At 45.2% G+C, this 25,816-nt stretch overlaps 1 protein-coding gene across 10 annotated transcripts in view; it reads right to left on the bottom strand.

Moving 5' to 3' along the window:
* MYNN (myoneurin) overlaps positions 1 to 25,816 on the bottom strand; it is a 504,100-nt gene that overhangs the window by 63,523 nt on the left and 414,761 nt on the right. For all 10 annotated transcript variants that reach the window (XR_011276089.1, XR_011276088.1, XR_011276090.1 and 7 more), the window contains one exon: positions 7,143 to 7,229. Coding sequence is in view for 6 of the 10 variants with exons in the window: in XM_069618524.1 (XP_069474625.1) it covers positions 7,143 to 7,229 (87 nt within the window). In the remaining 4 variants the exon portion in view is untranslated. The remainder of the gene's footprint in view (positions 1 to 7,142; positions 7,230 to 25,816) is intronic.

Genomic DNA, 25,816 nt, shown 5'->3' with positions numbered 1-25,816 from the left:
ATTGTTGGATCTAACTCAAGGAAAGGGGTCACTCATAGAGCACATTGCCCGATTTAACCAACTGGCTGCTGAAAACGTCTTGGCCTGAACCCAAAAGGGCAGTAGTGTTTTACCGGGGGCTTAATAGTACCATGAAGGATGCTATGTCCGTCGTTCCTTCTTTGCCCACATCTCATACTGACTTAGTGGATCTCGCCCTACAGATCGATGCAAGGCGTTCCGAACGCAGGTTCGAAACAGGGTTCCCTACTCCTGGTTTATCCTCCCCCTCCTCTGATACCGGTGGTGAACCTATGCAAATAGGCGGTATTCGTAGCCCGATCACACAACTAGAAAGGGACCGCAGAAGAACCGACCATGCCTGCTTCTACTGTGGCCTGAGTGGGCATTTTATAAAGTCCTGTCCCAGACGCCCCAAGTTGAAAAATCCGGTTTTTCGGAATGCTCGACCCTAGATCCGGGGGCCGGATCGAGCAATCCTTCAACTCCCTCGGACAGGTTCCCCATATTTGGCAGGATCAGACCGGTGATGGTAAAGGCTACGTTAAAACCCACACCCGACATCGTTCATGTTGTTTCGATTTATATCGATTCTGGTGCCACTGGCAATTATGTCGATATAAACCTGGCCGGGTCATTGAATCTGCCCCTGATTACCAAACAACGTCCGGAACCAGTACAGGCGGTGGATGGCACAGCACTGATTTCTGGCCCAATTCGACAACAAACTGCCCCGATCACCCTAACTATACAGAAAATACATCAGGAAGTCATATCCTTTGATTTGATTACGATGCCCCAATTCGGGATTATACTAGGGCTCCCATGGTTACATCAACACAACCCTTTAATCGACTGGAAGTCTGGGCAGGTTCACTTTGAATCGGAAATCTGCCAGAATTTTTGCCTCACCGCACCTGACGACACCGAATCTCCTTCACGTGCCTTGGGGGCCGTCGCACAACTTACCCTACACGAGGAAGCGTCCACGTCCTTGGAGTCTCACATAGTGGGGGTGGTGGCGACAAATATCCCTAGGGAATATAAGGACTTTCATGAGGTCTTTGACAAGGGTTCTTCGGAGGTACTACCACCACACCGTTCTTACGATTGCCCTATTGATTTCATCCCTGATTCCAGCATTCCCTCAGGACGTATTTACTCCCTGTCCCCCTCAGAGGAACATGCATTGAAAGAATACATTCAAGTGGCTCTAAAGGTTGGCCATATACGTCCTTCCACCTCTCCGGCAGCTAGCCCTATTTTTTTTGTCCCCAAAAAGGAGGGCGACTTACGTCCTTGTGTGGACTACCGACGCTTGAATGCTATCACCATAAAGAACCGGTATCCTATACCCCTGATTACACCATTGTTGGACAGGTTGAGTCACGCCAACATCTTCACGAAACTCGATCTCCGCGGAGCCTATAATTTAATCAGAATTCGCCCCGGAGACGAGTGGAAAACGGCTTTTTGCACTCGTTACGGACTGTTTGAGTACGTAGTCATGCCCTTCGGGCTTTGTAACGCCCCTGCTACGTTTCAGCGTTTCATGAATGAGATTTTCCATGATTTGTTAGACATCTGTGTAGCGGTATATCTCGATGACATTCTGATATTTTCACAGGACCTGAAAGAACATGTACTACATGTCCGCGAGGTATTATCTCGGCTTCGCCGTTTTTCACTCTATGCAAAGCCAGAAAAATGTCAGTTCCATACTGGAAGTGTGGAATTCTTGGGATTCCACATTACCCCTGGGGGTTTAGCAATGAATCAATCCAAGGTTCGTGCAGTTTTGGACTGGCCAAAACCCTGTAATGTTAAGGCACTACAATCATTCCTTGGGTTTTCGAATTTTTACAGGCGCTTTATCCAGGATTTCTCGTCTCTTGTATCGCCTCTTACTGCCTTGACCAGCCCCAAGTTGCCTTTTATCTGGTTGGAACAACACCAAAAGGCTTTTGATGCGCTAAAAGCTGCATTTACTACCGCTCCTGTGCTGAAGCATCCCGACCCGGAACTCCCCTTCATTGTAGAGGCGGATGCATCCTCCTTTGCTCTTGGAGCGGTATTATCCCAACATTGTCCTTGTTCCGGTCGGCTACACCCGGTGGTGTTTCATTCTCGAAAGTTTACCCCTACAGAAACGCACTATACGGTTACGGAGAAGGAATTGTTGGCCATCAAGGATGCCTTTCAGGTCTGGCGGCATCACCTGTTGGGAGCAAGACATGCAGTCACGGTGTACACAGACCATCGTAACATTCAAGATTTAGCCTCACTCAAGTGTGTCAATAGTCGGCAGGTGCGGTGGCATTTATTCTTTGCAGCCTTTGACTTCCAGATAAAACACCGGTCGGGTCTGTCCCACGGGAAGGCGGACGCTTTATCACGTTCTCCTGGTGGGGTATCCTTGCCTGTTTTCCCTGAAAAACTATTAGATCAGCATGTCATTTGCCTCTGTACTCCTCCTTTACCGCTTCTAGAGTCCATTCGCGCATGGGTTTCGTTACATCCCGAACAGACCTCTGAGTGGGATCCGGTGTTACATGATGGGCTGCCATTCATACAAAACAAATTATGGTTACCGACATCCGACACTCGTAATCTTGCACTAGAATGGTCTCACGACAGTGCCATTAACGGTCATCCTGGACAGAAGCGCACGCTGGACCTCCTCAGGCGATGGTGTTGGTGGCCCTCCATGAAGCGCGATGTTGAAGGGTATGTCAACACGTGCGCCGTGTGTGCCCAATGTAAACATCGCCGGGGACGTCCAGTGGGACTCTTACTTCCCTTGCCTATACCTCCTAGGCCCTGGCACACAGTGTCGATGGATTTTGTGACAGACCTACCTCGAACCAAGGGCTTCGACACCATTTGGGTAGTGGTCGATTCTTTCTCTAAAATGGCTCGTTTTGTTCCCTGTTCTGGCATCCCATCTGCACCGGCTCTGGCCGACCTTTTCTTTAGGTCAATCTTCTGTCTTTTCGGGTTACCCACTATCATAATCTCAGACAGGGGACCCCAGTTCACTTCTCGGTTCTGGCGGGCGCTCACAGGCCTCTTGGGCATTGATTCCCGTTTTTCCTCCGCATATCACCCGGAGACAGACGGCCAGACGGAGAGGGTGAACCAGGCCATGGAGCAATATTTACGTTGCCTCATTCTACAGCACCAACAGTCCTGGCTGAGTGTACTACATCTCGCTGAATTCTCGTATAATAATGCTCTGCATTCTTCTACTGGCTTTTCTCCCTTTTTTGTCTTATATGGCCAACATCCCCGCACCTTACCTGTTCCAGACCTTACACATTCCATTAACCCTGCTGCTGTTTCCTGTGCACGTGACCTTTCGGCCGTTCATGCCCGGACTCTCGCTCACCTTCGTGAGTCCCAAGTCTCTGCTAAATCTGCGGCTGACCGGCGGAGGGCCGTTGCACCTTCCTATGTAGTGGGGGACAGGGTGTGGCTTTCCTCTCGTCACCTCCGCCTGCCCGGTTGTCGCAAATTGCTACCCCGTTTTGTGGGTCCGTACAGGATATCTGCTGTGATCAACCCTGTGGCTTATCGCCTTTCGGTTCCCGCCTCCTGGCGCCTTCACCCTGTATTCCATACATCTCTGCTAAAGCCTTGTCCTGCTCCTACTCGCCTTAGGTCTACGCCGGGCCCTGTGTCTGTGGGTGGCTCTGTGGAATATGAGGTGTCGGGTATACTGGGTTCTCGTATGGTTCGTGGTTGTCTCCAGTATCTGGTGGACTGGGCGGGTTATGGTCCGGAGGAGCGGTGTTGGGTCCCCGCGAGTGACGTCCATGCTCCGAGGCTGGTCTCCCGTTTTCATTTGGACCATCCCACCTGCCCACGCGGTCGTGGGCCATTGAGGGGGGGCTCTGTTATGCACGATAGGTCAGTCACACACCCACACAACACCCTGCATGACACTCCGATACAAAATACTGTCAGGCTCCCCGGTTCACCGCCCAACCCTCCTCACGTCCCATCACCTAGGGTGCAGGGGAGTCGCCATCACCGATGGTTGCGGATCACACGAAGGGGACGGTGTGGTCTGTTTCCTCATCTCCAATGGCAACTGCCATGGAGATTGCGATCGGGCTGGAACATCCGATCGCGATCGCTTCCTGGTTGCACATCAACTTCCCGATCACGTGCACGGAGCCCCACTCACGTGATCGGGAGGCGGCTCGCATAAAAGCCGGGAGCTTTGAATGACTCGCCGCTTCACAGCTGTTCTCTAACACTGTTCGGCGTTCTTGACTCTCGTTTTTTGACCTCATCGGATTTCGACCTCAGGCTTACTCTCACGGATTTGATTAACTCTTGCTCCTTGGATACGGTTGCCGATACTCTGCACGGATACTGGTACTTTGGACCCTTTTTGCACTTAACGGACTGCTTTGGATTTTCCCTATCTGTTCACTTGCTACAACCCGGATCTCGACCCTTGGAAGGTTTAAGACCTTCCTTCTGTTCAGTCTTGGAAATCATTACGGGTTACTGGTGGTCAGCTCGTCTCCACCTCCAGATACTTGCCTGTTTGAATCATCGGCGCTCCCTTGCACCAATTCCTCAGGCTCCCTTCCATTGAACATAGGTAAGAAAGTATCCTTATTCACTCTTAACTAAAGCACTGTCTTTGCCTGTATTAACCCCGACTTCCTTCCAACAGCCTCTGGAGTCCTCGGCGCCACCTGATTCTACAACCAACAAACCACCTGTGGCCTCAAAGCTCGCACAGGGAGTGTTTATCTTTCTCTCCCTGTGGGTGATTTGTGGACAGAGGCTCAATACTCTTCACTACGCTGCAAGTCTCGACACCACCACTGCACAACAGACAGAACCACCCATGCTCACAAGGCCATACTCGTTAGTACATAACAGAGCAAAACGCCTTGCGTTTCCCTATGGCAACACAAATGCCATTAACCCTACCCTCACCACTATATAGATTGTGGAGACTCCTGATCTTCAATAATCAACCCCTCATGTTTTGCACGTAACCTTTCCGTCTGCTCCCACTAACTACACCCCTCCTTGTTCAACCCGAGCATCAAGAGGCTGTCAAAATAGCAGAGGTACGCCTATGCAAGATACTGTTATATTACAAAGAGGGTACCCTCCTGCAGTAATCATTGTTCACTATTTTAATGATTCTCCATTGAAAATATGTATTTTTGTACAATGACTTATGTGCTCTCAGTATTTCACTATATAACGTGCTGCACTTTGTATCGGGAAAATGTGAAGTCTTACTCGTAGTAAATGGATAGTGACTGTGTCCAAGTAGAATAATTTGTAATCTGCCACATTCCCGACAAATACATTGAGAACTAACAAAAACCATGACATTTGGGACATTCATTTTGTAAGCTGTATGCATTAAGAATGTGGATATATTCTTCATAAAGAACTTTCTCCATTAAAAAAACAAACTATCAATGAATCTGATCCACACGACTTGATGTTTTACACCACATCCCATCTGGAATGCGACTTCATGCGACATTCATATGCAGGGAATACGGAAATATACTTGAAAGTCCATAACCCAAAGCCTACAGAATTCCTTTCGGGACATAGTAGAAGGCCTCAGCAGACTTGAGGGATGCATGACCAAGAGTGGTGTAATGGTTCCAGAGCAAACAAACAAACAATTTTATTCATTCCGCATCATTAATAATCCATCCTTCCTCCCATTACCGTACAATATTCGAATAACCTGTCTCATTCTCCTTCTGCATCAAAAACCAGGGGTGTACTGCAGCAAGACATTCTAAGTCATTGCAGTCACCAAAGAAAACCAAGTTCAAACTGTGATGGTAAAGAAAACATTTTCTCGAAATCACTCGTCATGCTAGCCTATCTTTGCACCAACTGAGTGAACCTGGGAGGCCCATAACACAGGCATTAAAAGGTATATCAGCATGAGAACATGAGACTACACCAGCAAAGGCACCACTGAACTACAATGGCACCATTGCAAGAGCATATCAAGTTCAAATTTCCCTACCTTACCTTCAAATATATCATGGGTAATGCCCCAATCTACCTGCAGGCAAAATTAAGTCGTGGTACAACCCAGGACCCACTCTTTGGTCGAGTCACGAACACAGCCTGGCGATCACACAGGGGAGGGGAATGACCATACGCAATTCTGGCGTCGCATTCTGGAACCATATTTTGCCTGCTCACCTCTAAACTTGAACTGTGTCCTCAGGAGGAAGCCCAAAACATTCCTATTCTCTCCTGACCAACTCCGCAATTGCCTCTAATTGGCACCCACCAGTTGCAATCCTATAGGGAGCCTCCCAAGGAATGAAGCAATCCTATAAGAAAGACAAAGACCCCGCCCGTTGGAATTCTTCATACACATAACAACCAATACATCTCCGCATTTTGTTGCATTCGAGTACTCTGTGTGTACTCTTGTAGAATTGTAACCATGAACTTTGGGACAATTCAGTTTGTAGAGTATGTTTGGGGATGTATGTGCGTTTCGGTGTGTGTGTTTGTTACAAGAAGCTGAAATATATTTGGTGGCTTAAAGGGTGGGATCTGGGGACTCTTGAATTGTTGACATAAATGTTATTTATGCTGTGCTGAGTCTGGCTGGGGATGTGAGTGTGTGCATCTCTAAACCAGTAATCTGTAACTTAAGTGTCACCTCGGTTTAACAATGAAAATCAATAACAAATAATAGAATAATAGAGTAACCCAACTTTATTTGTATCTGAGGAATGAGGTAGTTGCATGGAAAAATGCTTGCATTATTTAAAACAAAAACAAAAACTAAAAACAGTGACAGATGCATTTGTTACCTCTTCATGTAGGAAGCAGTTCTATTGCTCGCCCACCAAATGGTCGAATTGGCTTAGGTCAATTTTCTTTGGTCGAATAGTATACTAAAAAAGTAAATGGTGGCTTGGGGTGAGACAATATTGGTGGGTGGGTTGGAGGGTGTTCAGGGGTAGTGTGGGGTTGCAGGAGAGTCCTCTGCTGCTTTCTATCAGAAAAAATCGACCTAAATCCGTGCAACCATGGAAGAAACTTGAGCATTAGACATGCATCCTTCATATACTGTACATACACTTGACATGGGTTGCAAATGTGTTAATACTCACCACTGTGAATCTTGGATTTGTGTTTTTTCAAATTCTTTACATCTGTATAGGAGTTTCCACATAACTCACAGACAAATGGCCGTTCACCTACAAATATATACAATATAAAGAGATTTCAAACCCAAGTGTGATGCCCCAACTTGTAATTCAGGTATCACTATATTGTACATGAGTACTGAGTAATCTTATCATTTGGATTTTACTTTCAATTACACACTGTGAATATTAGGCCTTTCACTACAAACCACTTCAAATCTTAAAAAAGAAGACATTTTATTTTCCATGTTGTCAAAAAAGAGTGGAAAATATAACTGATGTATGTGGTACCCCATAATGTTGTGTTAGCACCATGTCTCGTGGTTTATGTTGAAACTTTGCTTTCAGAACAATTGTTTTCACTAGATATATAAGTATCATAAGTAGAGACTAAGTTTTAATGCCATCTGCAGGTCAGCAAATTAGCTTCAATGGTTCTTTCACATACCAGCACGTTCAGATTTTCAACTAAATTCTTGGGCTCAAGAAAATGCCACAATTAAGATTGCCTCTAACAAGGTGCTGAACACAGGGGGATGCATGCAAAAACGATCACAATAACAATGAACATCTTAACATGTTGTCAATCACTTTTCTTTTATGGACTATATAAACCACTACTATATATATTTGTTTTTTCATTGCGTCAGTGCCAGGGCAAATTTGCTGACATCAGTGGTGGACTGGCCTAAAGGGAACTCTGGAGATTTCCTGGTAGGCCTCTGCACCCTGGGCCTCTTGTGTGGTATTTCCAAATTCTCCCATAGGAAAATGGTTGACTTGCTGAAAATGTGTAATATGGGCCACTTTGAACATTATTTCCAGGGCCTCTTTTTGTTCCCAGTCTACCCTTGACTGACATGCTTTGTTCTGAGAGATGGTTTAAGGTTGTCAGGTGGGAGACTATGTGCAAGGGTCTAAGCAAATCAAGGACTCTGAAGGATGGTTTATTGCTGCTTACCAGCACAGTTTATTATAAATTATTTTAAAGCGCCTTAGGCCCAGGGGCAAACAGGCGCTGCATATAAAATCAGACAAACAGGATAAGAAAAGAAATGCAAAAGGCATAGCATCAAAACATAAAACAAGACCAAATATGGACAAAATAATCACTGCCGTATTAGCAATTTAAGCAGCTGACAATACTAACATGATCTAAGAGTCATCAGCATAATTCGTGCAAAAGACCCCAGCATCATCCAGCATTGACAATAGAGGCTTTATATATATATATTAAAAAGAGTCGGGGAGAGACGGGACCCCTGTGGAGCACCCTGGACCAGGGTTACAGGGTCAACTGCCAAATCAACAATAAAAACCCTGACAATTCTATCAGTAAAAAAAATATACTATCCATTCTGCTGCTTGTTTTGATAAAAGTGCCTCAGATTGCACCCTTTCAAACAACAATTTAAAATCTACCAAGTCAAAAGCTACTGACAAATCCAATAAAAGCAGCAAAGAAGTCACTGATCCATGTATATTAATCTGTGTCCTGAAGAAATGTACAAAATGTAACTTGAAGAAAGTTTTACAGACCACATTACTCCTTCCAAAAAGTTCTTCATTCTGTTACCATAAAACATATTTGAAAGAATATATCATTAGGTGGTCTTCCTAACATTGAAAGTCCTTCTTTCTCATATTTTGATGGGCAATTTCACCACCCATTCTGGAAAAAAAACACTGTCAACGTGCGTGTGCCTCTTTTCTCAAGGAACTCAAATCTGGAACTCACTTCATCGAAGCTTGGTCTATGAAGGCTTCCGTCAGTCCCAATTTCCCCATCAGCATTTGCCAGAATAAACTGCAACCTGATGGATTTAATAGTTAGATTTCTGATGCACCAATGGCTTTCTCTTTGTTCATTAATAACAAATAAGAGCAATGTAGCAAAGTAACTTACAAAACAAACACCCAGAATTTTAGAATGCTCTGGAATGAGTGCAAGCCAGAACTGGAATAGTAAGAGGTAAAGTGAACATAAGATGTGGCATAGAGGAGACCACTAAATCCTCTTAATGGCTGGGAGGATAGCTCAGGGGCAATGCATTTGTCTTGGAAGCAAGACAACGCAGAGCAACACAGTTTCAAATCCCATGCTTTGAGATTGGTCACAGGTGTTAAGCGCGTTAGAAAAGGTGAATGAATTAATGGGGTCCCTGAATTTTTCCAGACTGTCAATTTATGCTTGTTCCTGAGCACTCTTCCACTTATTTCCCAATTGGGGCAAATCAGAAAGAAGTCATAAATGTATTCAATATTGAATTGATAAACGAGGCTTGAGACATCTGCCCAAACCGAAGAAAATTATTTATTGCCTGTCTTGTAATGGAAAAAAGTTCTGGACAGATACAAAATTAAAGGAAAAAGGATATAATTTTTTTTATTTTTTTTGTGTTTAATCACTTCGGATTTTTTACAAAACAAAAATGACTGAAGATCCATTTGGATGGTTTCAAGTTCAGTGTATGGTTCAAGTAAGTGCAGGTTCTCGAAGAGGAAAACGACTGCTGTTGGAGCGTGTGGCGGCCCGGCAAGCTGCTCTGAGCCGGCAAAAGAACCGGGTGTAAAGAGGCCTAACTTGTATCAGCCCTTTGTTTGGAAAGATCGACAAAGATGCCTCTGAGGGACGCTTTAAGTTGATGATGTGTTGCATAATGTTTACCGTGGCTAGGGCCCAGCCAGGCTTGTCACCTGCGATCAACTTGTTCCAACAGTTTTCCTCGTCTAACGCTGAGAAGTCGGAGATGTGGTTCTTCAAGTAGATACGACGGATTTCTCGAGTCGTGGGGCAGTTCAGCAGAAGATGACGAATCGTTTCTTTTTCAGTAGGGGATTTGCAGTAACGGCATTGACTTGTGTTCGATAGACCACTAATTGCCAGGATTTCGTTTGTCTCTAGGAGATTTAGGCGAATTCTCAAGAAGTAGAGACGGGCTGCTCTACTTGGGAAAAGTTTGAGGTATGTTTGCAATGTATCCTGTTTCTTAAAGAAAGGCGGAAGGTGGCCAATGAGTTTATATTTGTTTGCTGTTTCTGTGGTTTGAATCCAATCCCACTCTTTAATTTTTTTGGAAGTTTTTACTGGGTTGATTATCAGCTCTTCCTTGCAGCTTTCGGCTGAATGTAGGAGGGCAAGCATGTTTGATTCCCATTTCAAGACTGAGTTGCATGATTTCATTTCGAGTTCCTGGTTTATCAGGCGGTAGGCGTATGGGGTCCGTGGCATAATGCATTTCCTGTAAAGTAGGATACTGTTCAACGCGACCAAGGTTCCCAGAGATAAAAGACCGAGTTCTCTCCTAAGCGGTGCTATCGGTGTCGATTTCGGGAGACCAAGGATTTTCCTCCAGAATAGCGCTTCCAATTTAGGCCATAGCTCTGCCGGAAGGTTGGGCATGGCGTCTGCTCCGTAGGTTACCGTGGGGATCACCTTCTTTTTGTAAAAGTCCCTTACTGGGATTAAAGAGTAACGGCCAAATTTAAGGTCGATTGCCTTTCCCTGGATCGATGGGTTCTTAACTTTGTCGATGAGGGTTTCTTGCATTGATTTGTCTTTCGCAGAGCTGTCTAACGTAACTCCCAAGTACTTAAAACTGTTGACCGTTTCAATTTGAGTGGCGCCGAGACGCAGATTGATCTTTTCCGCTTTCTTTGATGTTTTTTGGAGCCTCATCATTTTGGTTTTGGACTCGTTGATTTCTAAGTTGTTTTCGTCCATGTACCTTTGGAGGTTGTTTAGTTGTCGTTGGAGTCCTATGGGAGTCTGGTCCAATAGGATCAAGTCATCGGCGTACAATAAGCGGCTGATCTGGGCTCCTCCCAGTTTTGGTGGGAAGGAGCGGATTAGTTTTTCGGAGTCTTGAAAGTCTCCAAGGTAAGTCCAGAACAGCGCGGGGGCGAGTGGACAGCCTTGCTTGACACCTCTGGATGTTTTTATCTCACCCGAAAGGGCCCCTTGTTGATTTAACCTTACTCTCATTGACGTGCCTGAGTATAAGGCTTTGATCGGGTTCAAGATCTCGGCTGGACATTTCCAGTTTGTTAATTTCTGCCATAATCTAGTACGGTTCACTTTATCGAAGGCCTGTGTGAGGTCAATGAACGTGATGTATAGGTTAGGTTTGCCTTCGAGGATCTTGTTTTTCAGTGCGTTCAATATCAGGATGTTAGCGTTCGTACCCAGGTTCTTCTTGAATCCTGTTTGGAAGTTATCTTGGCAGGGGGCGTTGGATGCCCACCTAAGGAAATGTTGCAGGAGGAGGGATCCAAATAGTTTACCTATTGAGTCCAAAAGGGCTATAGGGCGGAAGTTTGTTGGGTCGGCTCTGTTACCCTTTTTGAAAATTGGAACTATGTTCGCACGGGTCCATGATGGCGGTATTGATCTGGAAGCTGCGCAGCGAGCAAAGATAATACTCAAAAGATGGGACCACGCTTCAGGGTGGGTTTTGAGATCGACGTTTGTTATCCCATCCGGGCCTGGTGCGCGAGACGGTTTTAATTTTCTTATCTGTGTTAGGATGTCATCCTGGTCGGTGATGTTAATCCATGCCGAGGTGGTTTCGAGCGTATTACTTTCCGTAAACTTCGGTTCTTTGAATAGGTTTTCGAAGTGGGCCTCCCATACTGCGGCCGCGATTCCATTTAGTTGGTCAGTAGGGGCTCCTGGAGTAGCCGAATGAATGAGAGTCCAGAAGTCTCTGGCATGGTTGCCGTTTATTGCCCTGAGGATGTTTTCGGCGTCTTGCTGGAGAAGGTTATGACGATGGCCTCTCAGCCAGTTTTTATAGGTTTTTACGGCTGTTGAGACGGCAGATGCTGCTGAAGTTGGTTCAGTGTCAGAGCGAGTCTTTTAGTTCTCCTTAACTCTCTCTTTTTCTCTTGGATTAGTTTATCGAATGTGTGCCTCCGCTGTGGACGGTTTTCCCTGTTCCTTCCACGTGGGATTCTGAAGGCTGTCAACAGAGGAGTGTAGTCAGCCGGTGACGGCTGGTTTCGTGAGGTGAGGTCTTTGTAAGCTGTTGTTAATGAGTTTACAGCTTTTTCCGTCATTTTCAATCTTGTGCCTTGCGATGTTAGGTCGATGTTATTTGGCATCGTGATCTTGTTTGGCACCACCGAGATCCAGGTGGTTTCTAGGAGGTTATGGTCACTCTCCTCTGTTCTTTTCACATTGAATGAAGTTACCAAGTTTAGTAGTGGCCGAGAGACGAAGATGTAATCTATTGTGGATTTAGAGTTGGCTCTTTCCCAAGTTGGGAGCCTCTTTAAGTCGAGGAAAGTGTGGTCGAGGTTTAGGAAAGTTCTAGATTCCATTAGCTTTAGCCATTTAGATGCCCTTTGATCAATAGGAGGGTCTTTCGATTTGGCAAGAGGAGGGTTGTCAGGGTTGTGACATTTGATGTTGAGGTCCCCGCATATGAGTATGTGGTCGACTTGATGGTTTAAGTAAATCCAGTCGATATCTCGTTCCATTTCTTTGATGAATTTTGAAGTGTTAGTCGTAGCCGGGTTCCAGTATATAGTGATGATAACCATCGACTTTGAGTGGACAAAGATGTTCTCTGTGGCAAACGACCAGGATTATAAGGATATAATCGGATCCATTGGGTCCAAACAAGGGAGGTTGAGAAAAAAATATATATATATTTCGCAATACAAATATCAGGCTAGAATTTTAAAAAATGTGGATCATTTAGAGGGGATGAGGAACAAGACCATGTTCTGAAAATTCAAGCAACCTCTTTAAAGTTCGCATTTCAAGTAGCTAGAGCACAATTAAACCGTGCAGTTGCCACAGCAAACAAAAGTGTATATAAAAGACCCTGAGAACTTTGTTATAAAAAATGTATTAAAACCCAATGAAGGACGCTGATGTGGGCTATTTGAGGTAAAAGTGTTAGACAATAACATTTTGGCACGGCCGATTGAGAAAACCTGGGCAGGTATGGTACTCTAAATGCAAACAATAGACAAATGAATGGTCATCAATAAGAACACCACAATGTAGAAGTGGTCATGGTTATCATTTGGCAGGTAGTTACTGTGGTTGAAAAAACAAATGAAAAAGAAAACATCACACAGAGCTGGTCGCTAAGAATAAAAAGATTCAGACCCCACATGTTTGATTTGTACCTTTGCACACCTACACATTCATATGAAACGGGTGTCACAAGGTTGACTTGTCTGCAAAAAGAATACAAACCAGAAGTGATTTCAAAACTACTAGGGATTGATAAAAGGGACTGCCAACTTAACAATAACCCAATAATGCCAAAGCCACAGGTTGCTCAAGATTCTGAGATTCAAAGCAAATGTTTCTCAAAAATCTTCCTGAGGCTGCCTGCAGAGGTCAGGGGACCTACAAGAAGCATCTAGGACCGATCTACAGGCTGCTCACGTGACCGCTGACCCCAAAACCGCCATCTTTGAAAGGTCTTTCCGCCTGGGGGGCTTGAAAGGGCTTCAACTGGGCTGAGAGCAACACATTGCTCATAACAACAGCCGCAGAGGTACTCTTTCCATTTGCATAAGGCGGCCTGGCTCCCCCATCAGCTCCTGCTGCTAATCGGAGCGCGGCATCCTCCATCCAGCCAGCTCCCCTCAGCCACCTGAACCACCTTCAAGCGACGAACAGGGCAGCCGGGCCTGGAATCCATCTCCCGACCTGCCCTGCTGTGTAGCCGCAGGCTGGTGGCCCCACCTCCCCTTCCTGCCATTGGATACTCCTCACCACTTCAAGTACTTGGCTCCTTGCTCTGGGGTGACCCAGTCAAGGACAAACAGCTAAGGCCCAACCTCCAGCCTTTCCACCAGCCAGTTTGCCTAAGAGCTATTGCTTTGCTGTGTCCCGCTACTTGCTTGTAAGTACCAATTAAGTCTTTGCTCAGCCCCACCCTCACCATGCACTGCTTTTACTATCTGTTCCTTTCTCTTCTACCCCTCTCTATTTTCCTCTGCTCAAAACCATTTAAACTCTCTTCTCATCCCTATAATTTCTTGTCCGTGATGTCACCTCTCTTCTCGATCACCTACTGTCTCTATTCACAAAACATCCCACCCAACTTTCATCACACTTACTCTTCTCAAACATACCCCCAGCGCCTCTCTACTTCGCAGACTCAACATCAGTATGCATCTACATCTCACGCTTTATATTGCTCTTTGGCATGCCCAATCAGTCTGTAATAAAACTTCCTTTACCTCTGACTTCCTTCTTTCCCATTCTGCCTCTTTTTACCTCATTACCATACAGAAACCTGGATTTCTCCCTCAGTGCAACCCTTATTAACCTTTAGGGACCTGCCTACACCTTCACATACTCTCCCCGCCCAACTGGTTGGGGTGGTGGTGTAGGACTATTAGCATCTTCAAAACTTCCCATCTCTCCTACTCCCCTATCTGCCACTGGTGCTCCCTCTTTTGAATACACTATCTCCACAATCACTGTTCCCGATGGCATTTATATTATATCACTCTATTGGCCACCTGATCCCGCTGGTCAATTTATTGACTTCATTTCCCAACTTAATGATTCCACCCCATCATCATCTCATTGTCACTGGTGACAAACCTCCCCTCTCTCTCCACCGACTCCAGCTCTCTTCTACTTAACTACTCGCTCCCTTCTGTCCACTCTCTGCCCACCTATTAAAATGGCAACTCCCTTGATATTACTCTCATCTCCTCTCAACTCTCTGCTTCTAATATGTCCACTGCTCCTTCTCCCTTTGATCATTTCATCGTCTACAGGGTTCTAAATTGAGGGGAGCTGGGAGCTATTTAGCTCTTGGTTGGAGCCTAGACGAGCCTGGTTAGCTTGATACCAACAGCTACCAGGAGCTACTTTTAGCCCCACAGACCCACTGATGTTGAACAAACATCTGTGTGAATTCAACTCTGCATTTTGGACACTCTATAAATAAACATTAGGACACATATATACATCATTTAAACCAGGTGGTGTTGGAAATATTGGACAAAGTTATGTGTTTGCATCCTGTACTAGCTCCTTGTTTCTCAGTGTTAGCTCCTGCTCACTGGTTAATGCTGGGCACCCAGGAGCTCCTTTTAGCTCCTGCTTATCCAAACTTAATTTGCTGAGTTTATGCTTCAATCTCCACTTTTACTTCCACCCCACCCTCTCCATCTACCACTTCCACTACCAAGTGGAATTTTCCCTTCTCCAATATCCCCATCTACTTCTCTGACCTACACCACTCTCTCTCCTCCAATGCAAAATTCACTGGTCCATCCCCTGATAAAGCCTTCACTTACTTTAACACTGCTGTTAAAGATCCCTTCTCCTCTCACAACCTTCTTACTACATTCACTCCTAAACCCTCCCCTCCACGGCCTTGGATTACACCTAGCATCCACACCCTAAAAACAACAATAAGGAAAAACCTTTGCACTTGGCAAAGATCTAGACACTTCTTGGATCTCCAGCTCTACTTGACTGCTCTTCAAAACCATCCTCTGGACTCTGCCAAGCGGGACTTCTATCTCCCTCTCATTTTGTCTCAAACCTCTTAAACTGCGCACCTCCAAAAATCTCTCAACTTAATTAATTCACTTTCTAAACCCTACTCCATCTCCTCTACTCTTCCTGCTACCGATCTAGCTCTCTACTTTGCTGCAAAAACTTTCAACATTCAAAATACCCTTGCAAATGACCTATCTCCTCACCTGCTCACTTTTCTTCACCACCTCAACCCTACTCTCCTGCGACAATATCTTCCTTTGCCCCCACTAACCCTGATGAAATTATTGACCTTGTCCTCGGGGCTAACACTTCATGTGCCCCCACTTACGCTCTATTCCCACACATACATACACATCTCATAGCTCCCAGAGTTGCTCAAAATCTTACTTCCCTTTTCGACTCCGCTATTGACAGTGCCACTTTTCCATAATTCTACAAGTTGGCTACTTTCATCCACACCCGTAAGAACCCTGGCCTAGATCGGAACTGTCCAGCCAACATTTGTCCTGTCTCTCTTCTACCTCACTATTTCAAAATCCTAGAGCATGGAGTTTTCAACCCACTCACTCAGTGAGTTCCTTGACACACGCAACCTCCATGATCCTCTTCAAACTGGCTTCCAACCTCTGAACTCTACTGAGTCAGCTCTGCTCAATGTCAGCAACTCAATCTCTTTCGATCATGCTAAACATTCATCTATTCTCATCAATCGCTGCCTTCGATATCGCCAACCATTCTGACCTTCTCTCAACACCATCTCTCCTAGGCATCAGGGACAAAGCCCTCGCTTGGTTTGCTTCATATCTTGCCCCAGACAATTCCAGGTGTCCTGGGACAGCCTTACCTCCCCACTCACCCCCGTTACTTTTGGTACTTCTCAACAGTCAGTGCTGGGTCCACTTCTCTTCACTCTCTATACCCTCTGCTCTTGGCACCTTTATCTCCTCCTATGTTTTCTCCTATCATCTCTTTCCTGATGACACTCAGATCTTCTTCTCCTTTTCCTCCTCATCTGACAAGCTATGGTCAAACATTTCTAACTGCATCTCTGCCATTGAATACTGGATGGCATCTCACTCACTCATGCACAACTCATAAGACTGAAGTTCTCTACATCACATCCAAACAGGCTATCTCTTCCTATCCCTCCATTGTATTCTTCTCTCTCGACTAATCCCGACTCTACTTCTGCTTGCAACCCTGGTATTGTCTTTGACCCATCTTACAACTTCTCGCTCTTTATCTCCAAATCTGCCACTAAGGCCAAACATAATCTCCTCAACATCAGAAAACTAAGATATCTTCTTCACCACAGCACTGCTAAGTACCTAATCTCCTCTTTAGTACTCTCTCGATCTGACTACCGTGCCAGTATACTGTATGACCTTCCCAACTATGCTATTTCACCTCTTGACAAAGTTCTCAACTTTGCTGTCTGTTTACTCTTCAACCTTCCCCGCTTTACCGCCACCTCCCCAGCCCATCGTCAGTTAGGCTTTTTATCTATGAAACAGAGGGCAATGTATAAACTCATTCTCATTATCTTCCAAACTATACACAAATTTGCCCCACCCTACCTATCGACCCATCTCACTCTCTACTCAACCCCTCGCTGCCTACAATCATCCTTGGCTCATCTCCTTGCCACCTCTCGTGCCTCTTGTGTGCCCTCTCGTTTTTGCCCACTTCCTCTCCTCATTCCCTTAATCCAAAATGTTCATCCTCTCCCCCTCTGCACTACTCCCTTGTTCACTGTGCTTTAGAGAGGGACAGCTTCAACTCACTGATGAGCCCCAACAAGTTCGAAACACGTGTCTGGGTTTGCTGGTGGTACTCTTGTTCAGAGGAGAGTTGCCTAGCATTTAGTTGCTGGACTGCCCACATGGTTGGGACCCAGCTGTTATGCAAATGGATATCTCTCTTCGCTGAAAGGTACAGTGAGCAAAAACATGGTCGCAGAGCCTCCTGAGTGGCACCTACCCAGAGAACAGGTTATTTGACTGTGATTGTTCTGAGTTAAGGGGCTCCCACACATCTAATAATGTATACACTCTCATCATCTTCAAAACTAAACATGGTCTTGCCCCAACCAACCTCCTAGTGCTCCTCCTTTCTGAAGAACCACTTGCTTAGCATTGTATGGCACCACATCTCCGTGTTCTCCTGTCCCCCTCTTCTCTACGACAACCCCACATCACTTATCCCTCACCCCATCATCCTAAAACTTAGAACTTCCTTCACTAGCCCATTCCTATATCATGATCTAGAGACCTTTTAGCCGTTTCATGTTTCCACCTTCCCATCATCATCTGGTTTTATATCTACATCCTCTCACCCATTGCTAAGGACACTGGTCCTCCGCTGTTGTATTGCTCTCCCCAAAAGTGCACGGAACAACCATGAATCATCAATGCAATTATAGAGCAAATACTTTGAATGTAGACAGACAATAACTCACAGCCACGCACTCTTAGAAGATAATCAGCTCTTATACGGCTATTTATTAAAATCTTAGAAGTACATAGAAATAACTCACAAAAATAATATGGACATATATCACAGAAGAAGTAAAGAAGTCAAAAGGAAATACATCACCGTGAGCGTAACAGGATTCCTCATCTCGTCTAGAAGCGGATGGAAGACCCCGGGAAGAACCAGGCCGAGAGCACCACAGCTCACAGGAAGGCCGGACGTAAGCGTCCTTCTCCGGCTGAAGTGTCAGCTGACCACCTCCGGGCTTCCGCATATATACACACTCCACAAAGGGGAGTCAATTCTCGAACCTTCTGGAAATTGCACTTGCGCAGTTGAGGAACAGCCGTCGGTTGCCAGCTGGGTCAATCGAGAGCTCCCCCCAAGAAGCACAGTGCCTCCCTTCTCTAAAAACACGCTCCACGGAGAACAGTAGCAAGCCATAACAACGTTAGCTTTCCCAGCAGAAATGTCCTTGACCGCATACCAGGTTTGGAAAGCATGTTTTTCTCAGAACTGTGAATCTAACACTCAGCAAAATGTGTGCAGCTTTTCACTGCGGCATGAAGTAAATATCCATCATGGCTCCGAGCGCTCCCAGAATGCATTGCGCACCAGCGCCATTTTAGATCAAGCATAACAGCTGTGTAAATCAATGTTATTATGTTTTGTAAACAGTTTTGTGCCAAAAATGTAGTTTTACCTGTAATTTTCAATTCAGTTTCCAGCCTTCACTTATGCTGAGCCAAAGGCACAACAGGGCCCACAGCTTCCAACAGAGCCAAGGCCAGCTCAGAGGCAACATATATGCTAGACCCTGAAAACCTCTCTGCCCAGGGGTCCTGGTCCTACAGCCATTTTCTTACTAGCTTCTTCTCCACTCCTCCTCTTCTCACCTTCTACATACCTCCTTATCGTACCTCTCCTTTCTTTCTCTGATTTCAGCCTTTCCTCTTTCTAAAGGCCTCCAGACTCACTCTTGCTATGTCTCCAAACACCGACAATAACACTTCCCAGGGTTTTATAGATCTGTGATCCCTCCCCCGGAGCCTGACATTTCACAAGGGCATGCATTCGTTTGTCAATCTGAGTTCTTAGATTTGACAGGGTGTTCGGGAAATGTTTGGGGATTTCAGACATTTCAACTTGGCTAGCGTGGGTCTGCTGCGCAGATCAAACTTATTAAAGACTGGTCTGCCATCTTGGATTCAGTTTGTTCTTTGTAAATGTAAGCAAGCAGGAGTTCTGCACAGGCATCTGTGGTGGCCTGCAATTCTTCTCTCACAGGGCTACCTTCAATTGGCAATGTTACAGAGCTCCCCACTATTGTCTGTTCTTTGCACAGGCAAGAAAAAGTTCTTCAAAGTGACATGTGTTGGCTTGCAATGCTTGTCTCAGAGGACTTCCTTCACCCGGCAATGTTGCAGTGCAGCTCACAGTTGTATATTTCTACATCTTCGCTCAATCCCATTTTTAGGTGCTCACTCTAGTACATTGGTCTGCAATGTTTGGGTCTTCAGATGTTTTGGACTCTCCATCAGCAGAACTAATGAGGGACCATGGCAGTGATTCTCCAAAATGTCCAGAGATCCACAGGTTGAAAACCCCAGCTCTATTAATTGCTCTATTAATAAAAGCCTTTCTTAATGAACCAACATTCCCCTCAGTTGGTGAATTGTCTGGTATAGAAAACATCCTGACACAGGACCCTAAAAGAGGTAGTAGGCAGATATTGACATATGCATAAGCCCCCGCCTCTGATGTTGTTTGGATGGCATGGGGATTCTGCCCACTCCATCACTGGGCCCTTCATCATTGAGTGGGTGGCAGCATCCGAGTCATATGGTTTCTGCCCCCACAACCTGTAAGGGTCAGGTTGGGGAAGTGTGGCATGGGTTAATTTCTCATAAACAACTTCAGAATTCTGCCCACCTCTCTTGCGGAGTATGTAAGTTCAATTAGTACCACAGTAGTATACAAATGATGAGGTACTGACAAAACATTTTTTATTTTTGGTATTCCACACATATTGTAAATGTACTCGGACAGGATGTAAACATGTGTTGTTTGTCCTGGTATCACCAAGGGTGCTCAAAGTCCAAATACATTTAGGTTAGCCATTGAGATAAAATCATTAAAGATATTTTCTTGTGTATTTTTTCTTTCACATATGAAGAGTCAACTTTAAGGCTGTAAATCTACATACTGCATGGATCCAAGCAAATTCTTCATAATATATGTCTAATTTCCATTTAAAAAACTGTACATCTATGGCATAGGTTTTCTCCTTGGACAGGGCAGCAGCAGACAGGATCAACAAAGCAGCTATGATTCCACTTGCTCCTCTTGTGATGAGAACTGGAAGCAGGTTGTTTTTACACAGCAAAAGGCTGAATCAAAAACCTATACGCTGAAGCAATACACCAACAACAAGGACAACAATGCACACCATAATTATTACTCACTGGCAATAAGAACATTAGAAGCTCTCAATATCTTTGGCTGAGCTGTTTGGGTAATGCAAATTTATATTCTCTTTCAAAATATTAAACCCCAACAATTAACCTAGTGAGTAAGGAAATTATACAAAGACGTTCTGAACACTTCAGATGGAATTGCAAAAGGGAACACATATTAGTTGGATCCCAGCTTGCTACCAATGTTTGAAAAAAAGTGTACGGTCATGTTTTGCCAACTACCTAAAATTGCTCATAGGTTACAAAAGCTTCCTATAAGTGAAGTACTATAATTGACACTCACCATCACACTGTCTAAAGGCACTCCCTGAAACTCTTAAAAAGTTGATGAGACAGCGTAGTTCTCTGGTGGAGATGGGAACTGTAGACCCATGCATAACCCTTGGCCTATGTGACCAGGTCCCCTGCATTTGCTGGGGATAGTGGATGGGGTGGGCAAGGAATCAAGATTCCACCAACTGTGGTGTGATGCTAGGCCCATAGGGGGTACATGGGGTATCCCTCGGACCACCCTATGTTACGTTGGGTCCATGCCACAGGACTGCAACTTGCCACATAGGTCTAAGTCTCCAGCTCCTTTAATGAATATTTCCATCCATAGGAGCCCCAAAAACAATAGAGAAACCTTATTTTGTGGTCTCCTTTTTGGGGGCAGTTCACGGTGGGAAGAGCAAGAAAGTGTCTTACTACTAGAGTCTAGAATTGTGGTTGCAGAGCACAGGCAGGTTCCTGTATGAAGCGGGAGCAGTTGCAGTTAGTGGGGGAGAGAGTGTTAGAGCTGTCCCCCATGGTGTACACACTGTACAGACTTTGTGACTCAAACAACATAGCAGGCGAGCCTCAAATCAGCTTGGTCGACGTCGATGCGCACCACAATAAGAATTCATTACACACAGGCAAACTCAATGAAAAGGGCTTATAGCTCCAATCCAGAGACAGCCACAATACTACCAGACAGCTGGTACAGCCCAGGAGTGTCTAGTCCCCTATAGAAACAGCAGGCAGTTTGACATGGGTGCTAGCATACAGTGCCAACACATTATTTACAGAGGTTGCTGGAGACTGACAGAGGAGATAGTGGAGGCAGAATAGAGAGGAGGTGACATGAGCGGGAAGGAAGGTGGCTTGAAGAAGGAGATGAAAAAGGAGAGGAGAGAGCAATACAAGGGAGTTTAGGAGGACGATTTGGAAATGGAGGACATTGAAGGAGGGTGGCGGACAAGAATACGGATGAAGGGGAGAGTAAGAAGAATACATCACACACAAGTCTTGAAGGAACATCAAAAAGTAAGAGGCAAAGAAACAAAGAGATGGGGGAGAGAACACCAAGTAGAAGTTGGAGGTTATATTTAGGAGGCAGGTCGGGGAGGTACCGAAAAGCAGGTTGATGGAAAATTCCAGAAATAACTGACTCACAGGCAGTAGAGAAGGAAAAAACAAGTGTGAAGCCTAAACAGGATGAATTCAGCAGAGGTAGAGAAATGAGCAAGTGCTCAAGGATCAAGGAGGCAGAGGAGAGAAAGGGGGTGGAGGAGGTTCCCTTTCTCACCAGTCCATTGCGACCAGTCGAGGAGGTGGTGTTGGGGCTAGGGGATTTGAATAAACTCCCCATCCTAGCATGTGAGGGGAACGAGCCGCTAAGGATGGAGTGATAGGGGTGGGATACTGCAAGCTTTCCATCATCCACAAAGATGCTGTATTATAGAACCAGGGATGTTGCAGACCGCTCTTTAAAGTCCTTGAGAAAGAAATCACAGGGGAACCCTAGAAAACCCACTTTGTCAAAGCTCTCGAACATACATGTATGAAAATGGTGGGTTAGAAGAATGATATGGACCCAAGGTGGACATCTTCACTTATTTTATTTAAATAATAAGGGAAAACAGACCTAATTCTCCCAATCGCAATAGTATAGATCCCTGCCTCACCATCTAAACTTAAGGTGCTCGTCTGTCGTCACAAAGTTAATAACGGAAATGTCATCTGTCCAAACCTATCTTTAGCTATCCCTACCACTAATAACCAATAACTAAACTGGGCCAGATGAATGTGTCTTATTATGTGGCCACCCCTTTGTCTTTTGGTCTTGTGTCTTATTCTCAGACTTTCTTCATTTAACAATGTTCTTGCAAACACAAAGGTCGGTATTCTGCAATGGGTCTCTTTATGGTGATCTCTTGAAATAAGACCGGCGGGTCTGATCTACGAGTTCCTGTAACTCTTTCCAACAGTCACTATATCTAAGACTCTAATTCACATGACTCGTCCTTAATGTTTTCTACATGTGCTCTCCACCTTCTTCCTCTTACTGTATATGGTTCAAGCTTTTGATCAACTTTGAGGTTTCTCCAATCTTGGGAACTGGTCAATATATCCTGTCTGTTTCGTTTTATTTCACTTAACACTATTGCACACTGTGCTTTATCACACTTTATTAATTGGCCCATCCACTTGTCTTCAAGTAACTTTCCTTGAGTTCTCTCTGGGGTGATTCTAATCCCAAATGTCTTTCTCCTCTGAGTTAATACTTCACACTCATCATTATTCTTGAATATTTCCTCCGATGTCTCAACGACTTGGGTTACTTTTCCTTTATCACACTTATGACTTTTATCATCCCAACTCGGTAGTACGAGCCTGCCCCGCGGCCTCCGGCCAAACCAGCATACTCTGGTACCAGTTTTCCTCGGTATTACGCTTGCAGAGCTCGCCACTTGCTCGGGGTCCTTGGTCGGCTCAATCGATCATCCACTCGCTTTGTTTTTTCGCTTGCCCCTGGGCTTCTTGGCCACCGCCTTTACTGCATGGCAGTCGCAGAGAGTTGCTCCCGCTCTCAGTCGAGCTGGTCTCCGTGTCGTTCCGTGGGCGCCTGGTCCACCACGGGTTGTCTGTAGTCACACCACCACTTCGGACGTTGCTTGTTCATCTGCTCGGACAACGGTTTCCCCGCTGTCTGCATCTGCATCTGCAGCCCTCCGGCGTCTCTGAAGGGCCTACTCTGCTTCCCAGATTGCTTGCGGTTCCACTGCCTTGTTTGGCTCCACCTCTTCAAGTCGCACTGATGTAAGAGGGCATCCCCTGCGTACTGTTCTCACTTCTCCTTTCAGGGTTCCTCATCCTACTTTCATAGTGATTTGTTCTTAACGGGGTATGCCCCTCTTCGTCCCACGGCTTGCTTGAGCCAGCATTGTCTGCATCAAAATAGGAGTAAGGCGCATTGTTTTCTATATATGGCAGTCCCACATATGCAGAAAACTTGTCTTCCAAAAGGAATTCGCCTCGGGAATCGGAGTCCTTGTCCCCTAAGAGGGAACCACTCCCAGCAAGGTCCCACTTGCTCAGACCCCTAGGGAGGGCTTTGGGCAGCGGATTCAACTCCCTATCCTCACAGGCGATGGCTCCCACCTGGGGAGAAGGGGCAAATATCCTTGACTTGTCACAGGTAAAAATCTAATATCTGGAGCACTTTTATTACACATGTCCAACAATTAAACCCCGAAAGGAGGTGTGCAAGCCAGGCCCTGTCTGCAACTGGCTAAATGCAGACTGAAGAGGCTTTGCAGCAATACCTGCGCTTTTGTCACCATTCATAGTCACTCACCAAAGCCCTTTATGTCTGAGACCAATGAAATGCTACATCTGAGACCAATGAAATGCTACAATCCATCAAATAAAAGTGTGAAGGTTTCAACAAAGGAGTGGATGTGTGGGTGAGTAATTTGGAGAATGCAGGGACAAAGAACAAGTCAAAGACCACAGAGGCTTATCTCCAGCCAATTATGAAGATTTACAAAACCGAGGGCGCTCTAAAAACCTGGAAGTCCATGGCCTACCAAAATGAGCTGAAGGCTATGATCTCTCCAGATTAATGGTCCATTTACTCACACAGCTGCTGGAATTACTACCAGGTACCCACCTTAACATTCAGAGGGTGCATTGCATGGATTCAGTGTCTCCACATGGAGCCAACCCCAGAAAACCTTGTGGAATGATCATGCTTTTCTTAACATGCATAACTAGAACCAATTCTTAAACACATTAAACAGCAAGGCCAGCTGTCCAGATAAAACCATAGAATGTTTCTCTGACATGGTCTTCCCAAGGCAATGGCTAATTTTAGACAATGATTTCTAGATACTATGCTGTAACTAAATGCATTGGGGGATGGGCACAGCCTATTTCATACTCCATCCTTAAAGGTGATCGTTAATAATAAAAACAACATTCTTTGTGACACTCCTGTCAGAATTATATCTCACAGGAAGAGATAGAAGTAGGTGGGGGCTTTGCCTGCCCCACAGAATGAGGAAGTATGGAAGACCATTTTGCTATGTTGTATGCAATATTGTACCTTGACTGGTATCAGATAGATCCTTGTTTGTGGAGGTAGAGGGGTAATTTCCCCAAATATTCACATAGTTGCTAATTAGTCACTCACTATACCATGTTATTTTGTAATGGGATGTCATAACAATTTAAGGTTATGATGGCGCTGGGCACTGAGCATTTTCCTGGGGGGCAAAGGGGAGTCATCCTATCTCACCATTTTAGAAGTCTCTGTATCTTTATGTTGCGTTATAAAGCTTGAATCCGAAATAATGTATAATAACAGAAAAAGGACTGTGCCAATCAATAGTGATCTTAAAGTGCCAGTATCTTGTGCAAAGTTGGTGTATTGTACTCCCGTCTGGGGTAACCAGGCCACAATCTGTAAAATAAGAAAGGAAAAATTGGGAAAATGTGAGGGGAATGTAGAAACAGAATTATGAAAGGGATCGACAGAACTAGTACATTGGGATGATGTAATGGGGTGAAGCAGAGGGAATGTTTGTCTAAGTAGGGGTGCATTTGTAATGGCGGGTAGGGGATCCGACAGAATGCTGATCTCAAAAGAGGGGGAAATAAGAAATCTTGTGGTACTTATCATTTTCCAGTGATGCAGTTACTAGTACAGTAAAAGGAAGTTCTAGTAGAAGTGGAAGCATAGTTCTGTGATGGCTGCAAGGAGTGCTCAGAAAGCCCTTGAAGCGTGGATGCTAAAATTCTAAGGTATCTTTTTTTAGGTTCCAACTGCCCATTCCAGGTATTCATTCTGGGAATGCCAAGACAACTGTGAGACTTGACAGAGCCAAGGATTGGCAGTGCAAAAAGGTGGGTGTGTGGGACACAATTGGAGAAAAAGAATAGGGACGAGAGGA

The sequence above is a fragment of the Ambystoma mexicanum genome, chromosome 10 (genome assembly GCF_040938575.1).
Source record: "Ambystoma mexicanum isolate Mex_15411 chromosome 10, UKY_AmexF1_1, whole genome shotgun sequence".
Lineage (NCBI taxonomy): Eukaryota > Metazoa > Chordata > Amphibia > Caudata > Ambystomatidae > Ambystoma > Ambystoma mexicanum.
The sequence above is the reverse complement of the archived record's forward strand: the minus strand, read 5'-3'. Positions and strand labels throughout refer to the sequence as shown.